Source organism: Mustela putorius, unplaced genomic scaffold, assembly GCF_011764305.1.
Source record: "Mustela putorius furo isolate JIRA1106 unplaced genomic scaffold, ASM1176430v1.1 tig00537284_pilon_pilon_pilon, whole genome shotgun sequence".
Taxonomy (NCBI): Eukaryota; Metazoa; Chordata; class Mammalia; order Carnivora; family Mustelidae; genus Mustela; species Mustela putorius.
Genome location: NW_025422422.1, coordinates 4,508,213 through 4,527,589, shown reverse-complemented (window position 1 = coordinate 4,527,589; position 19,377 = coordinate 4,508,213). Strand labels below are relative to the sequence as shown.

General features: G+C 35.1%; 1 protein-coding gene across 1 annotated transcript; it reads right to left on the bottom strand.

Moving 5' to 3' along the window:
• Nucleotides 1-4,120: 4,120 nt before the first annotated feature.
• Nucleotides 4,121-12,126, bottom strand: RAD51AP2 (RAD51 associated protein 2). Its single transcript, XM_004745825.3, is given in 4 exon segments — nt 4,121-4,468; nt 4,470-4,584; nt 8,205-8,285; nt 8,858-12,126. Coding segments are annotated over 4 exon segments (3,504 nt in total). The 5' UTR covers nt 12,126; the 3' UTR covers nt 4,121-4,428.
• Between the last annotated feature and the right edge of the window lie 7,251 nt (nt 12,127-19,377).

The following is a 19,377-nucleotide window of genomic DNA, read 5'->3' as shown; positions in this document are numbered from 1 at the left end:
GCTGTGATATGTTATGACATATTTAAAAGAATCATTCTGGCTAATGTGTTCAGAATAGACTGAAGGGCAGCAGGTACTAAAGCAGGGAGACCTATTAGGACTCTACTGTAATCATTCTGGCAAGAGAAGCTAATGCCAATAGAGTTTGTTCATGGGTCAGCAACAGGTTATGAGAAAATAAGAAGTGGCAAGGATTACTCCAAGATTTCTAAGCTGAGAAACTGAATGAATGGAGTGACCATTCACTGAAATGAAAAGCCCTGGAGGAAGAGTTAGGGGAAAATAGCAGAAGCTCAGTTTGGGCATCTTAAGTTTGAGAAACTTGTTAGACATCACAATAGAGAGGCTGAATAGACAGTTATGAGTCAAGTTCAGGGAAGAAGTCCCAATATGTCCCTTTAAAAAAAAAAAAAAAACTGATTTTGTTTGTTTGTTTATGTAAGAGAGACAGAGAGCATGAGCAGTGGGAGGGGTGTAGGGAGAGACTCTCAAGTAGACTCTGGGCTGAGCACAGAGCCCAACTCGGGGCTCAACCCCATGACCCTGAGATGGTGACCTGAGACAAACCCCAGGAGTCACTCACTCTGAGTCATCCTGGCATCCCATCTGGATATTTCCATTAAAAAAAAAAATACACATAGCCCAAAACTGTAAACATTTATAAAATTACAGAAATATTATAATCATAGAGACTTTAGATCATGAGTTTATTCTTCTGCCCATAGCCTGGATAGGTGCAGTAGTTGAGTTACCATTTCTTCTGAATTTGCTGTTATAGCACATGCCTATGCTTTAAAAAACAAACAAACAAAAAAAACCCACCACCATCACCAACAACAAAACACATGAAATAGGAACATCCTGGCAAGGATAGTCTGAAACAATGACATATTTTACAACAAAGTGAAGTAACTATGATTTGGAACCCTTCTGACATCTTTATATCTTAGTCCTCTCAGCCCAAAAGATACCTTTTTTAGTAGTATACACTAACTGGTAGTAGTATACATTAAGTCATGAACTATTACATGCCTGTGAAAGTGTGTGATGTCTGTGTTATTAAAAAAAAATTCCAAAATGATGGCTGGCTCTATAAATATTCTCTTATGTGGCAATGTAGATGGAACTAAAAATCAACTTCTCTACATATTTTGTTTCACATTTTGCTTAAGTAAACAAGGTTAAATAGATATTAACTCGGGGTTTATGTTTATACTTCAGGTACTATCAACATAACTTCTGCAAGTTGTTTTAATAGAATGCTCCTCTTCTTTTCTCACGCTCACAGTTATGCCTCCATAAGCTTGTTAATTTAAACTGAAGTAGCACAGAGATTTATTCTAAGGTTAAATAAAAGCAAGTATTTTTAAGTGGTTTTTTCATCCTTTGACTATTTTTCTTCTGGTCTGTAAGCATTCAACTTTTACATTTTAGGAATAAAGATGAAGGGAACAGGTGGAAGGAGAATGGATTTCAATTTAAAATATCTTCTACCATAGCCATCGGTGCAGCCTCTCCAAACCTGGCTATCAAGACACAAAAACGTAAGAGCTAAAATGTTACCTCCCTCCTATCCTCCAGCTTTCTAATTCCAAAGGCAAGAACTCACAGAAGTAGGGAGAGAGGGTAAGGTGATACCTGTTTGTGTGTGCCTATATGTGTGTTTGGATAGGAAGTACTGGGAGAAAGGGTCTTTAATAAAACTAGCAAGAGAGAGTTTTGCATTTTGCACTTTGTTTTTTACATAGGGGTGAGGAGTTTAAACTTACACGTAGTTTGGCATATGAGAGAACCAGCAGTGGTTGTACACTTTGTAAAACTGAATAAAGGAAACTTCATTTAAAATAGAGTCAGTGGAGTGCCTTGTAGCTCAGTCAGTTAAGTGTATGACTTCTTGGGTTATGGGATCCAGTCCTGCAGCAGGCTCCACACTCAGCAGAGAGTCTGCTTGAGATCTCTCCACCTGCACCCCCATAAAATAAATAAAGAAATCTTTAAAAAAAAAATTGAGAGTCAGGATGCCAGAAGGGAAAGATCTTTTATGCCCTATCCTTGGTTGTCAATTGCAGACCTCAAGAGAAAGAGCATTATCTTGCATTCTCAATCAAAGAACCCTGTACTTTACTAGCCCTGTAGGAGGAAGAAAGGTTTTCTCCTTGCCTGGCAACAGCCCAGCCAAGAGACATCCACAGCTTGCCCATGAAAAGCCACTCCACTTTGAACTCCCAGTAATTTTCAATTTTTTTTTAATAACAGCCCCTTCCAACTCCTCTCTTTCCTCTATAAGTGTTTCTTATCTTTGTTCTCCAGACTGGACTATAATTTTGTCATAACATGCATATCTTGGAATGCAATTCTCTGCTAGTCCCCAAAAAAACCATTTTGTTGTTATCAGTTTCTATATCATTTATTTTTGTTTTTTTAATATTTTATTTATTTATTTGACACAGAGAGATCACAAGTAGGCAGAGAGGCAGGCAGAGAGAGAGAGAGAGGAGGAAGCAGGCTCCCTGTCGAACAGAGAGAGCCTGATGCGGGACTCAATCCCAGGACCCTGAGCCCAAGGCAGAGGCTTAACCCACTGAGCCACCCAGGAGCCTTGAGACAAATCTTGATTGTGATGAGGTTTGCCTTGTATAAAGATAAAAGGAAAAAATCCAAATGAGCCTTATAATAATAAGAAGAAGAAAAAAAAGAGATATATGAGGACTCTTTTAGAAAAAAAAGTAAAAGGAATAGGCATATTCCTGGAAACACTCTAAATCATGATCCCCCCCCAAAAAAAAATTTTCAAGAAAAAGTCAACCATTCTAATGATTATTAATTATTGAGTAGTTACTATGTATCAGCATGTTGGTGTTCATTATTGAGAAGTTATTATATATCAGAGCTATTATCAATACATAACATATACTAGCTCATTTAAACTTTGTAATGATCCCATGAGCTATTGTTATACTGCTTTTAGAAATAAGGACTTGCCCAAAGTCATAAGCTATTAAGAATTCAAAAAGGGGCACCTGGATGGCTCAGGTCGTGATCTCAGGGTTCTGGGATTGAGCCCTGCATTGGGCTCCTTCCCACTCAGCAGCGAGTCTGTTTCTCCCTCTGTCCATGCTTGTGCTTTCTCTCAGATAAATACAAAAGAAGAAGAATTTTAAAAGACATAGGAATTATGAGCAGGTGTAGAAATTCTTTCATTCATTCACTATTTTATGGGTACTTACAAAGGTCAGATACTATTCTAGGCACTTGGGCTATACTAGTTTGTGGAGAAGAAAGAATCTTGCCTTCAAGGAACTTGCATTCATTCTAACAAGATGTTTATAGTGTTTAAGAATGTGGTGAGTTCTGCCCGGGAAAAAGAAATCAGAACAAGATATTGAAGTTGGAAAGTACATGGCTGGGGGATGGTAGTTAAAGACTATAGCTGAATTTGAGATGTTTTTAGTGTGTTTCAGAATCCTAGCTTGTAATAGGATAATTTAATCCATCCAGTCACATATGTTTTGTGAATTGGTACATTTAGTCTTCCTTCTGTATTGTATGCATCCTGTTTTTTAATGTTTTCTTGATGCCTCCTTCCCTTACTTTTTGTTACTTAGCCTATTTTATCCTTACTTCTTTGTATAGTGTTTTGAAAAGAATTATTCTACTGATGGCTACCTTTAAATTATGTATAATCTACATTTCTTTACCTCTACATTTCTTTTCTCAAGCAGAGAAAATTAGTTCCATAAAGCAGGCTCTTTACATATCTTCTTCGGTATTCTATCTCTGAATTTAACACAATGGTAGTATTAAAATGTATCTGTTTTATGAATGAATAAATTATTAGGTATTAACTACATGATAATAATTCTGCTCTGGGGTCAAAGATAGACTCTGGGGAATGAAATAAAAATTATAAAATGAATGCAAAGAAAAGTAGGAAAGAATTCTTCAGAGAGTGCCTCTATCCCAATCCAGACACTAATTCTGTGTTCTTAAAAATGTACCCATCCTCTTTTCTCCTCTGTTTTTCACTTGATAAATTAAGGAAAGTGGATTGAAACGGTGTTTTGTTTTTTCTTTTTTTTTTTTTTTTTTTTACCTTTTTTATGAATTACAGATCCTTTTGAGAAACCTATAAAGGCTATATTACTCTTCTCCATAAAAGCTTTATACACATACATATCATGAAATATAAGTTGACATGTTTTATGAGATCATGAAAAGATTTTAATGTACATATTATAATAATATGAAAACAAGAATGAAATTTTTTTAAACATTTAAAGGCAATTATCTAATTCACACAAAAAAACACACACACACTAAATCCTCTGCATACTTCATAATAAATAAAGCTCAAAACTCTCAACCAGGAGAAAGCATTTAACCAAAGTAAGAGACAAAAGATTTATAAATGTGAAATGTTTTGAAATATTAAAGTCCAGTGCCTTCTTTTAAGTTCTCATAACATTTACTTCAAATAAGGATGAAGTTGTTTAAGCTTAGCTTTTCTTGACAAACCAATTCTTATTGGTCGACTGCAGGTCTTAAGAGGTAGTACTCTTGAAATTCCATGTGAAAAATTACTACCTAAAATATAAGACAATAAAAGTGCATGAGGGAATAAAAATTACTTGTAGTTTCTAAGCTTAAAAAATTCTACTTCTCATCAACATCTAGCAATATTTTCTGAGTCACTGAGCTAAGTGCTTTAAATGCATCAGTTTGCTTATCCTATCTCCATTTTTAAAATGTGAAAACCTCAGCACAACAGAAGTTAAGTAACTTGCCCACATAAGATAGCAACTAAATAAAATCAACATTCCAGTCTGGCAGTTTGACTTAACAACAGCAAAACTATACAGTTAACTTGATGTTGTGGCTTTAGAAACCAAGTCATTTCTCTACTAGAAGCTTAACTGTAGGTTATACTATGAATGATTTCATTTGGCTTCTAATGGAGATTATTATCAACGATACTGCACCAAATACATTTCACTATTATATATAAATGGAGGGCTCTAATTTTGAAATTTTTATATAACATCATACAGTCATATTCAAAGTTCAAAGCATTTCATGGACAACGAACGGTTGACCAGACAGGTAGGATCAACATTCTTGATAATGAAACACAAAAATATCTTTAATTTTCCAAATGCTTTTTTAAAAAAAATAAACAGTGGGGTACATATGTAAAGGTAAAAATGTATCAAACTTTAAGCCAGCTTCAATCAAGTAGTATGATCTTAATATAATAGCATATTTTACTAAAAATGGTGTAATCAACTTAATAATACTTTTAACAAAAGATAAACGGCATGATTTCTACTAAGCTGAACCAAGTAGAAACTGTGTGTTTATCTATGTAAACATTAATGAAATAAAATACAAAGTTTAACTATATATAAACAGGGAGAAAGAACTTACCACAAAAATAGTTATAAATCAGTTTATGATACTTTGTTCAACATTAAAAGTATAAAGTTAATTATAAAAGTAAGAGAAAAAGCATATTACTAGTTTTTTTTCAGTTTTTACAGAAAAAGGGATTGTCCAAATAAAACAAAATTGTTGGATCATTTCTGATACACTGGATTTGTTTATAAATTAGATAATTTCAGAAATTTATGCTAAGTGAACTTCTTCATTATGAGATTATGATTTCAGAACAAAGCAAGAATTAGTCTACTTGATTACTTTTTCAAAGAATAGCTTTCCTCTTTCGTAGTCCAATATAAAAGATACTTCTGGTAATTTTGCAATGGGTAGGAAATCACCAAACCACTTTGTATCAACAGCAGGCTCTTTGCAAAGCATATGCCCTTAAAGAGTCATCAAGCTGTGGCTATGAGGATATGCTTCTTTGTTTCCTTGGATTTCCTCCTTTTATATTATAAGTAATTTTATTATTTTATTATTACTTTTATTATTATTGTCCACCAGATTAATTTATTGCTTTGTACTATTTAACAATTCTAAACATTCAAGCATTAAATTATTTATGTTAAAATTCAGTGTTAACTAATTGAACTTAAATAAGTTAAAAAAGCAGTGTTTAAAAAAATCCATAAAATGGATTAGTAATCTTTTAGAGATAATATTAACTCAAATGTTTTCTAAATTGTTGCAAGTCAAAATACAGTCCACAGGCTAGCAGCATCTACATATGCTAGGAGCTTGTTGGGCATACAGAATCTTGGGGCCTACCGCACAAAAGAATCAGAATCATTGAACAGGACACCCTGGTGATTTGTATATACCTTCAGGTTAGGGAAGTTTGGGTGCTAAATGATATATAAAGCACCATGTGCACTGACTGGCTGTCATATTTCACATGTTCAAAATAATTTCAAACTACTTTCATTTTCTAAACCACAGAGAAAGGAGAGAGAAACAGAGTGAATCCGGATGCACTGGAAATATTAGAGGTAGATTTAACTGGAGGCATCATGATGACAACTGAATAAATATAAAAAACATTTCAGCATCACTGTGAAGCCAACCATTTCCCAATGCCTTTAAGATCACACTGCATAAGCAGTCACCCACTCTACCGAGGCAGAATTAGTCCTTGTTTGCTAGCTCTGCTTCACACCATTTCCCAACTTTTTCCTTACAGTATGGATTTTAACAAGTCTCAGGAAAATCACTCCTTTTTTATGCACTTCGAATGTAAATCCAAGAGGACAGTCTTAACATAGTACTAAATAACTCTGACTGTCCATATGATTTTTCATGTTTCATGACAAGGCTCTTTTTCTTGTAAAAGCGCACTAGAGTATTATGGGTTCAGATATTCCCAACAAATGTAACATTTCTTTTCCAATTTGTGTACATACTTCAATTTTCCTCATATATCCATTCCATTGTTACAATTATGACCATGATGACAATAGGAGTATGAGCTACCTACTCTTCTTCCTTTCTATTCAAAATACTTGCCTAAACCCAATCTCTTCCTGTTTGTCCTAGAAGAAACAACCTATTTCCTTTCCAGGCTAATGCTACCACTTTGTTTTGAATCTCAGTGTATCGTTCTCTCAATTATTCCCTTTATTCAAAGGAGAAGAGACTACCTAGGGGCTCTTGACCTTCCAAGGAATGGGATTAATTTTTAAGATTATCTCATTGTAAACTAAGAAGAGAGAAACAGGTACAGTTTTCAAGTGACTGAATAAAGTTATCAAGGATACATCCTACAGATGACGAAAGTTCAGGAAAAATATTTTGAGGAATAATGCATGACTAAAGATGTTTTGGTTAATATGTTCACCTATATCATTACTTTTTCTAGATCTAGTCTTGTGGTGTAATGCCAGCAATTTCTGACCATATGAAAAAGTCATTTAGAAAACAGTTTCCTAATTTCAACCCTACCTCTACCTCACTCCCATTGGTATCACAAGTTAAAGTGGATATTAGGTTGGGTGAGCCTGGTGGTGGGTATTAAGGAGGGCACGTATCGCATGGAACACTGGGTGGGATGTGGTACATAAACAATGAATTATGGTACACTGAAAAGAAATTTTTAAAATAAATTTAAAAATTTTAAAAATTGGATATTAAACTTAGCGTGTTTTATTCAGGTGTTGTAGACCTTTTAGGCAATGGATAAAGTTAGTTGTTTAACTTCTCTTTAGTTTTATTCTTTAGTACTAATCAAATTTTAAATGTCATAGTCCTAGATCATGTTAACATATCTAAGCGATAATAACTTTTTAATTACTAAATAAAATATCCATATATAAATCCCCATAATAAGGAACATAGACAAAAAAATATGTAATTGGGAATAACATCTCATCAATGAAAATCCAACTTAGATAAATTCCTTTTTTGGTTTTGCCAATTAATGTTACATACATTAGATGTGTATATTAGCCAAAAAACAAACAAACAAACAAAACAAACATACAAACAACAAAAAAAACCCCACACACTTCATCACCTAGTTATTGCAATGCATCACTGCAAATACAGAACTATGGTTTTGTAGAGCACATTTCCCAGCAATATTCTAAGTGGCATTTTAATTTTTAACTGATTTATAACTACTGGAATGTGCATCAGTAAAATTTAATGGTTACAAAAGTGATAAATCTTTGTATTTATCTTCTCACAACCTGAGGATATTCTCCTCATGCTAAAAAATACAAAATGCAAAAATCATCTCTGAAGGTATTCTAGAAAATAACCAAAAATCTTACCTCCCTTCAGTAAATAAGTAGATTTTCCCTCAAGTTCATCAGAGAAATAAGCAGGCCTTTTAGGTGAAGGTTTTTCACAGTCTGCAAATAAAAATCAATATGTTACAGCAAAAAGTAACTTTTACACAAAATGTTAATACTATAAATAAATTAATTTCTCAAAAATGTTTCCTCCTAGGGGCGCCTGGGTGGCTCAGTGGGTTAAGCCGCTGCCTTCGGCTCGGGTCATGATCTCAGGGTCCTGGAATCGAGTCCCGCATCGGGCTCTCTGCTCAGCAGGGAGCCTGCTTCCCTCTCTCTCTCTGCCTGCCTCTGACTGCTTGTGATCTCTGTCTGTCAAATAAATAAATAAAATCTTAAAAAAAAAAAAATGTTTCCTCCTATTGGCTTCTAATATTAAATAAATGAAGCAGAAGCAGGTCTCACCAAGGCTCCTTTTAAAAAAATTCATCACTTGTGTCCTTCAACTTCAGGGTATTATTTAGTGTTTGACCAGCCAGGCTTTCATACGAAAATAATGTGCATCTGTAAACATTGTCTTACTCTTTACCTCGCTCTCCTTTTTTCAAAAAATTATGTATTTGGCCTACACAGATAAAAGGCAACAATTTTTTTCAATCATGAGAAAAAACGTTTTAACACTAATTTCATACCTTCCTTGGACGTAGAATAAAATTCCTCTTCCAGGGTTCTTGGACAGCTATATTCATTTGGAACTTCCTGTTCTCCACGATCGGGTATTGTTTTCCATTTAAATAAACCTCGGTGTCTTTTAGGCATGTTAGGACATGTTCTAGCATCACAGAGCAAGGAAGACTCACATACTTTGTTGACTGTAACCATTTTCAAATCTTTTTTTATCTCCATTTTTACCTCTTCAATATCATTCTTTTCTCTAAAGTAATTTTCTTGCCCATTGTTTGTTTCCACAGCACTTGGAATTTTGTTTTCCTTACTAATTTCGTGAAACATATGAAGTTCTTCAAGTACTAAATCAAATTTACTCTTCATCTCACAATCATTCACTATTGTCAGAGCTTCTGTTGATAAACACTCAGCAGTTAAGTCCTGAAAACATTCATTGTTCCCTAGACTCAAATCAGTTTCAAATTGATGATTAACACATTCTGTAGAATCATCCTTTGGATGAAAATGCTTTGAAGTAGCCAACTCACTGTCTTGCAAAACACTCTCATATTCATTTCTGTCAGCCACATTATTTTGATTAACATATTTCGTTTCTTCCAGATTTACTTTTTTACTCATTAAGGAAACTGGTTGCATAGAAAACATGCCATCCACTGAATAGAAATTACTTTTCTCTTCCTTTTCTATCTTAATATCTTTGTTAACTTGACAACTGTTGGGTAAACTTTGTGCCGTGACTTCTACTTCTGCCTTCAAAATTAAGTCATGTTTTTTTCCTTTGATTTCACTTAGCAAGTTCATAACATTTTGCACTTCGATTAGAGTCCTAGGATTGGTTTGTTCACTATGTTTTAAGTCGGGGTTTGTTGGTATGGCCAGTTGCCTAATATTGAAGAAATCTTCAAATATGCAATTAAAATTAAAGCTACTGATCTTAGCACACTCCTCTTTTCTTTCAGTGTCTAAATCTGGGTTGTACGTATTTATTTCATAAAATTTTTCACTAACGTGTCTACGGCCTTTCTGTATAAATGGAGAGCCAGACTTAACATGTGTTGTAACAGTATTAGGACTACAGTGAACCCAATTTTCCTCATTTATGAATTGTTCAGGAAAACTCCTATTCTTGTAAATTTCTTTTGTCAAAGAAATTTCCTCCTCATCATCAAAATCCATTAAAAGAGGAATTTTTTCGTATGTTTCAAAAATTGGAATATGTTTGTTTTTAGTTGTCAGACAAAAGGAATTGATGGTTTTTTTCTTAGACTCCTCAAAATCTTGATCAGTTTTAAATAACTTTTTTTCTAACATAGGTTTCATATCTTCTAATAGTCTTGAAAAAGCTGAAATCCTTGCTAGCTTTACAATATGATTTTCCTCTATGTTTTTTGAAAAATGCAAATGCACTAACCATTTGACAATGCATCGCTCCTCTAACTTAGAATCATTTTCAATTCTCATTAAAGATTCACAGTTACTGAGCAAAGACGTTATGTTGTTTTTCAATATGCTATTTAAAGGTTCTGAAGCACTAGTTTGTAAATACATGCATAACATATTCTTTCTAATGACATTCATATTCTTAGTTATTAGATTTTGAAGATCAGTTTCCTTTTTATCCTTGAAATTTTCACACCAGATTAAAATATTATCATCTTTTTGATTTCCTGAAATATTTTCATGAAAATAAAAAATTGCCATAATGAAACTTCTAAAAATATTGTTTAAATGAAAGTCTTTTTGTGTAGTATATTTTAACTCTAGCATATTACCATTTTCTCCCTTACCATTTAACCAAAATAAAATTACTAAAGCCTTTTGGCTACCAAGTGTTCCTACCATGAGCGGTTTGGGTTGTTTTTCATGTGTTTTCATGGCTTTTGGATAGTGATAATCTTCTTTGCTTAAATTATCTATTTCTAATAATTGTAGAAAATTCATTTTTTCTCCAGTTGTCTTAGTATTTTCACTTTGAGTCTTGTAATTATCCATAATCCAACAACTTGCCCTCTTTTTTCCCAAAACATGTCTAATGTTACAGTCCTGGCTTTGAGAGTTTTCTGATCCGGTAAAAATGTAAATGTCCAGGCATGTTTCTACTTCTCCCAAGTTTGCATTCCTTAGTATTATAGTGAAATCCTTTTCAGAGTCTGTTACATCAGATATGATACTACTGTGGTTATAGTAGTTTAAACTGATCAAGTCTTTTTTTCTCACACAAATATTTTGGTTGCTGAGTGACTGGTGGTTACTTTCATAGCATGCAGAAAAAATATTTTCTGCATCGGCTTCCACAATGTTTTTATCATCCTGTAACTTTTGCTTCTTAACATCAGGTCTATTTTTGGACCAGTAAATGTTTGTGAAATCCCTAACATATGCCTCGTTTTTGTCATTCTTTTTCTTTGCTATTTCCTTTAAATAGACGGAGGACATTTTGCTATTTAAATCAGTTGGAAACTCAGGGATACTTATTGTGCTGCTCTCTCTAAAATAGCTGGCTTTGGCGATTTCTATGCTGGGCTGGTTTTGAGATTTTGAGATATTTAGTGTTGATGCTGAAATGTTATTTTCTTTTTTATTTGATGGCCTAACACTGTCAACTTTACACCTGTTCTTAATATCATGAAATGTTGATTTGGTTTCCTTGGGAAAGGTGACATCCCTAAATAGGTTTTCTGTCTGTTTTACACAACAGTGGTCTTCCTGAATATTGTCTCTCCCTTGGACTAAATACTGGTTTCCGTCCGCGTCCTCAACTCCAGGTAAATCGTGTAGAGAGGCGTTGGGCAGAAGCGAACCGGCCTGGGCTTCGGCGCCATCGCCGCAGTGCGCCCTGAAAACCTCGTTGTCACACAGCCCTGCTTCAGGGGACCTTCCAGAAGCCCTCAAGCCAGAATCAAAACTTTGTGAGGGGAGAGACTGCAAACAACCACTCATCTCCGATTTGCCATTTTGGCATCGCAGATTAGCTATCTGCTCCCCACTGCTCCCCCGTTTCCCCGCAGACGAGTCTGTGGAGTGACCAAAAATCACGTTAGTTGAAACAAAGGGCGCCTTGACGGGTCTGGGCGGCAACTGCCAGACTTTTTCCACCTCAGACAAGCGAGGCACCAAAGGGAGCCTCCACTGAGCCTCAGAGGCACTGCCCGGTTCCGTTAGACGTGGCCGCTTACTACTAGGGGGTTGGGAATCAGGGTCCTCGACAGGCGGTAAAAAGCAGAGAGGTTCCCTGAACTCCGCACCCCGCGCGCTGCAGTGCGTGAGCGACATGACTGCGAACCCAGACGTTCTGAGGTGCCTGCGGGCTGGTCTTCGAAGTAGGCTCCAGGCGACTCCGCCTCGCCCCAGCCCTCGACGCCCTGGTCACGCCCCTGACACGCCCCTTGAGGCTGTTTTGACCCCAGACTCCGAAAAAGTCCCGCCCGTGACACGCCCCTGACACGCCCCACGAATAGGCCCCGCCCCCACTCTGCCGTGAGCCGGGGAGCTCCTGGTCTTTCCCTCAAAGTACAGCTCACCGAGGGCGGTTACGTTGTCTATTTTTAGCGCCTCTTGCTGGTGCCTGGACTGTAGCGGCTCTAAATATTTTCTTCCCTTTGGTAGAATTAAGGGGAAAGTCAGAATCTCTCTTTCTTTTTCCCTCTTTTCAAGTTTGAAAACAGAAACTTTATTTTAAAAATTCTAAAATTCTGTTTACCTCAGAAGCGGCTTCTCCACAGTTGCTCTAGAGCGTCTTCTCCAGTTAAAAAAAAAAAAAAAAAAAAAAAAAAAAAAAAGTGTAGTTTTGTGAGCGCCGGTCCCAACCGCTCTGTGTCAGGAGTAATTTTTTTAAAAGACTCTTAATCACCCCAGTAGCATTTAAAATCAGATTTCCACCTCACTAATAAAGTGTTGTTTAGGGGAAAGAAGGCACTGATATTTAACAATCAGAATATTTTAGGGGAAAAATGTGTGGAAATAATTACGTAGATAATTATTAATCTTCACATTACAACAGTAGAAAAATCGTTTTCATATGTGCTGTGGGATTTCCTTCCCCAACATTGTGGATAAAAGAACTTAAAGATAAAAACTGTGTTTCAACTACTCCAGTTACTGTAAGCATAAATAATGATACAGTCTCGACTCCTTACCTAATAAATTGTGCGGACATTATTTTTCTTTTTCCTCTGTTTTGAGAATAACTTATTTATTATTTCAAGTCAGCTCTGATTTTTTTGTCAATTTCGAAGAAGAAAGTGATTTTCAAAAATGTTTATTATTATTATTATTATTGTTGTTATGTACATATTTATTAAGAAATACGTGATTACTGTTCATTCATCAAAAACCTCAGTCCCCTTAATGGTCTTTTCAAAGTTGGTCAGTTTTATGTGCCCTGGTAAAAATTTATAAGAACCACAAAAATGTGCCTGAGGAATCCTAATTTTGGAACCCATGGGAGCATATATGGCAAAATGTGACTAGCATACTATTTTACGTAATAAGATGTTCATCAGTCTTGTGAATACTCTTAGATATTGTGATTTCAATTCTGGGTATCTGCTATTACTTTGGCTTGTTAATTCCTCAAGAGAAATGTTTGCTTGGATTTGTAGAAAGCCTTGCAGTATAAGCACTTCATCAACATTAAGAACGTGGCAATTGCTTAAATTATACATCAGTGAGTTCTCAAAGTGCTGCTTCTATGTATCTTGAATTCCATTCCTTTTTTTACCACAGACTTGCCACAATTCTACATTCCATACAAATGCAGTCTGTTCTATGCTTGTGATCAGCCCATAAGGACTGACTTGCTTGGCTAACAGTGCACTAACATAATATTAGGAACAAGCTTTCTTTTCTTTCTTTCTTCCTTCCTTCCTTTCTTTTTTTCTTTCTTTCTTTTTAACCTCTATCCTCAATGTGGGGCTCCAACTCATGACCCTGAGACCAAGAGTTACATGTTCTACCTACTGAGCCAGGGAGGTATCCCAAGAACAAGCTTTCTATTAAATGCCATAGTTTTGTGATTCTAGATTGATTTGTAACTTGGTATCTGTTTCTTCATCTTACTAGTTTTCCAAGAACATACTCTTTTTTTAGATTGCCATGATACTATTATTTAAAAACTATGGATTGTTGGGGTGGGGGGTGGGAGGTTGGGGGAACCAGGTGGTGGGTATTAGAGAGGGCACAGATTGCATGGAGCACGGGTGTGGTGCAAAAACAATGAATACTGTTATGCTGAAAAGAAATAAAAATAAAAAACAAACAAACAAAAAAACCCCCTATGGATTGTTTAAGGACTAGAATTCAAATAAAACCCAAAAGTATTATTTGAATTCAACAATTGTTTGAGAATTGGGTCTAAGACCCTGTTAGGTGTACAAAAATGTACAGGGTTTGTAGGTTTGTTTGTTTTTTCCTACCCTAGAAACTTCTAGCAATGAAGACAGAAACAAGAAGTCTTTTTTTGCACATACTTATTTAAACATTACATTAATGACCACTGTCATTTCAGTCAATGCCCGTTGAAACTATTATGTGTTTTTTTGCTTTATTTTTTAAATGTTATCTTGAAAATACACTAGTTATAAGTGAGAAAGGCAAAAATTTGCATCTTCAACTCATCAGAATCAAAAATACAAATGAGACTTGTTCAAATCTTATCGACCCTTCCAACCCCATTCCAAATGTCACATAATGACCTTACATGCCTTTTCTTTGAAAGCTCCTACCTCCTTAACAGCAGTAACCTGAGCTTTGAGGGCAGTACCTGCCCTTCCTTTCTGTTTGCTGTCTTATTATAGTCCAGATCTGAATGAACGAGAGCATGAAGTAAACCCATACAGAAAATACAACATAGGCTCCCCTTAGAGTTAAGTCATCAGTTCACTCAGTACCTCAGAATGTTTAGTCTTAATGTCCTTAGCATGGCATGCCAGATCTTCACAACTAGGTCCTACCTTATGTTTTTTGGCTTCATTTTTCTTTCTTTCTTTTTCTCTTCTTTTTTTTTTTTTTTTTTTTTTTTTTTTTTACAATTTGCACTGTGTTGCCAATACCAGGCTGTTTGTTATTTTCTTGCTTTTCCATGCATGTTTTCAATGTCCTTCTCTTTCTCCAGCTGACAAATTCCTATTCAGCCTTAAATGGTTCGACTCAAAAGTGACTTAAACTGTGAAAGCTTTACCTCCTCCCTGCTCTGTTGGATCCCTGGGCAGAATGACTTGCACCCTTACCTGTATAAATAAAGTTCCTATAGAACTTTATTTTTAACTGAATTATAACCCTTAAAGCACCTTACTCTATGGAGTTGTTTACATCCTCTCCAGCAGATTTTATGTTAACAGGCCAAAGATTTATTCACTTTTAAATTCCCAATGCCTCACACTGAATACTTCAGTTAAGGAGGAAAAAAAAAAAGAAACAACAGAATATTATTGTTACTCTACCTTTACCAATCCAAATGAGGGTTAGTGGTGTCTTGAGAGTATCTTAAGTTTCCTGTTTCGGTTTTGGTTTTATATGTTAAAAATGGAGACTTGCTTGAGACTAAACCACCATCAGGGCCAAAAACTGACTTTTTTTTTTTTTTTTTTTTTTTTTTTTTTTTTGTCAGAGAGACTGAGCACAGGCAGACAGAGAGGCAGGCAGAGGCAGAGGGAGAAGCAGGCTCCCTGCAGAGCAAGGAGCCCGATGTGGGACTCGATCCCAGGACGCTGGGCTCATGACCTGAGCCGAAGGCAGCCGCTTAACCAACTGAGCCACCCAGGCGTCCCCAAAAACTGACTTTGAATAGTACTGATTTTAATATCATTTAAGGTTTTGTTTTGTTTTTAAGATTTTATTTATTTATTTGAGAGAGAGAGAGAGAGAATGAGTGGTAGGGAGGTGCAGAGGGAGAAGCAGACTCCCTGCTGAACAGGAAGCCCAAAATAGGGCTTGATCTGAGGGCCCAGAGATCATGACCTGAGCCAAAGGCTGGTGCTTAACTGAGTGAATCACCTAGGTGCCCAGCACTATTTAAATTTAATAGTAGGACGAGATACTTGATATGGCAGTTTTTCTCTTTTATGTCTCCAGTAAATTTTATAAATGGTGAATAAATATACTAGACCTAAAACTTTTAGACTGACAAGATAACAAATATCCTTTCAAGACTTAATAAGAACCACTAACAAAAAAAAATGTAAACCAAATACAGGGGCTAGAGAGGAAAATATCATCACTGCTAAAAATATTTAAAACAAATATGGCTGGATGTAATATAAATAGCACATTTTCAAGTCACTAATAAGCACTAGGTGGGAAAATATTTCGGAAAACCATGATGGCGTGTATATCTTCATGAGCAATTAAGCGTTCAGAAGAGCTCTAATGGTAATTTATAACATAAATATAATCTTAAATGAGACAATGTGTGTGCAAATACTTTACACTATAAATCATCACATTATTCTCAATTTTCACTAATGACATCATTATCTCCCCCAGTTTCCTACCCTAGAAACTTTCAGTGTTCTTAACTTTTTCTCTCCTTCACTCTTTACCCCAAATCCAACTCCTATGTAGACATTCATTAAATCATGTTAATTTTACATCAAACATGACCCTGAAACTAATTCTTATTCTTTATCCATATTATCTCAGCTTTATTCTAGGCTGTCATCATCTCTGGGAATATTGTAGTAAACTAAATTTTTTATTAGTCCCCCTCAACTTCTACTCAACACTACTTACTATAAGACTTTTTTTTCTTAAAATATTCATCACGTTATTACTTCCTTAAGAATATCTTTTGATTTTTTGATACTTAAAGAATAAAATACACACTCTCTTCAGTTGGGCATACAACATTCTTCATAGTTTATCTCCGAACTGTTTTTTCAGCTCTTCTGTCTACTTCCAAAACAACTCTCTTTCCTGCAGTTCTAAACCTCTCACCTTTCCTTAAATATATAAGGCAATTTCACAATTTCAGTCTTGGGCATATACTGGTTCATTTACCTTAGGTGGAGTGGCAGGCCTTACTCGAAGTCTTCTGAAGTGATTCCAAAGTTTACAGCTACAGTTTTATCTGCAATCCCTTCTTTTTCATTTTTAAATCTTACCTTATTAATGTACTATTATATTTACTGCATGTTTAGCTAGTCAAAAACAACCTTTCTCTTGAAACCTCAGTGTTAGAAAACCAGGTGGGAATGTTCAGCTATTTACAACCTCCATTTGATGTTCTAATAAATTTCAGCATCAATTAAAAGATTCTTTGCTGCTGAAATAAAAGTAAGAGTCTGTATTATTTCTGGAATTCATGCAATTGTAAATAACAGCTTTTTAAAAAATTAATTGTGAATTCTTTTTAATTAACTTTCCCCAAGAAATCTTTTCAAGATTTTGAGATGGTAAAATGTCTATCATTTTTTTCACTATACAAACTTATAATTACATAGATTGCTTTCTCTCTTTGTACACTTTTTCCACTGAGACAAATCACTTTGTTTTGGTTGGTTGCACAATAAATATTTAGCTGGACATGGCAAATTCATAGAACTACCATTTACCTCCACTTTTTAAGGAATTATACATTTGCATTAAATGTAAAATACATTTAATATGAAAACTATGTTAATCATAATTTAATTTTTTTATCCTGAAAGAAATACAGAATAGTGTTTAGGTGATTAGGCTTCAGCATCAAATTATCTGGGTGTGAATCTATGCTCCACCTCCTCTTATCTGTGTAACGTGAACAAATTGCTTAACCTTTTGGAAATACAGATTCAAATAAGTGGAAATTATAAAATAGAATGTACTTCATAGGTTATTGTGTAAATTAAATGCAATACACCAGTTAGACGAGTGATCGACATGTAAGTAGGTGTGCACTAAATTTTTAAAAAATTACGGTAGTTATTATTAACATCAAATTTGCTATGTGCTGGGCTAGCTCCTACAGGTTCAGATGAACTGACAGTCATCATCTCTTCCTAACCATACATTTCAGAAATTTTATGTGAGTACCTTGGATTTGGACCATGACAGAAGTACTTACATCACTGAAACCAGCAAATACCACAAATCAGGGTTTGCTTGTTTCTTCCTTTCTAGAAAGCCCATTGTTAAATCATTACCAGTGTAATTCTGAATCAGATTCTATCTTCCAGTAGTTCAGATACATTACTATGCCATCAATTCTCACAACAGGATTGGAGCTGTAGCCAGCCAGGTAGTTTTTTGTATCTTGTCTGGTTGAGGTCAAAAACAACTTGACAACTTTATATTGATGCCAGCACATACTGTAAAAACCTTATGTAAAAAAAATTTAAAAAATGAAAAACAAAACAAAACTGTATTAGTTTGTTTTAATCTCATTTGATACTTATTAGGAGTGGAGAATCCAGAATTTGCCACAAAAAAAGAAAGTATCTACTTCAATATTTTAAGTTGGTTCAGAGTTCTACGATTTCAAGATGGAAATAGGTTTGGTTCACGGAAAAATAATGGATAAAAAGAATGTTTCTTCCATCATTCTCTAGAGTAGAGTATAATCACTCTTTACTATCAATCAATAATCATAGACAATGGAATAATAGCATAGTTTTTAAAGTACTTTTAGTGGATGCTTTCACTTTTAGTGATTTAACTCCCCTTTGGTTTGCTGAACATTTATTACGTGCAAGGAAGTATGCCTGATACTGAAGTAAATATTATGGCATATAAAATACAATCCTTGTCTCTAAAGAATGTATTCTAGCAAGAAATATGCATATAAAAAGGATAATAAAACATACATGGCCCACTATATAGGCTAATCAGCCATTCACAACTTTGTCCTAAACTACCTTCCAGCCTGATCTCCAGCCTCGCCATTTCCCTCTCCAGTATCTATCACCTCTACCACAAAAAAGTGCTTGCAAATCCCAACTCATTTTGTTGTTATTGATTTCAGAAGACATAAAAGTATTTTTGTTAAGTATTAGGTATTGAAAAATTTAGTATTGTTGAAGAACAAGCACAATCTTTTTTTCAAGGAATTTGTAGCATAGCAGAAGAGACAGACATACAGGGTTTATTATAGTATAATACATATGTGCCACGGTAGAGCTATACCCAGGCATTGAAGAGAAGGAATCAAATCTAGTCTGGGAGCTTAGAGAAGGGGCCCAGAAAGAAACAGTGCCCTCAAACTGATTCTTGAAGAATACATTCTTTTATTCTATCTCTCTGAGCTTATAATTTTCTATAAAATTTCTATAGAAATTTTATAATTTATAATTTATAATTTTCTATAAAATTTCCTGGGGCACCTGGGTGGCTCAGTCATTTAAGCAGCTGCCTTCATCTTGGGTCATGATCCCCAGGGTCCTGGGATTGAGCTCCCCATCATGTTCCCTCTGAGCGGGGAGGGGAGTCTGCTTCTCCCTCTGCCACTTCCCACTGCTCCTGCTCTCTCTCTCAAACAAAAACAAAAACAAGAACAAATAAACCAAAACTTTTACAAACAAAATAAAAAATTCTCCCTAACCATAATAGTTAA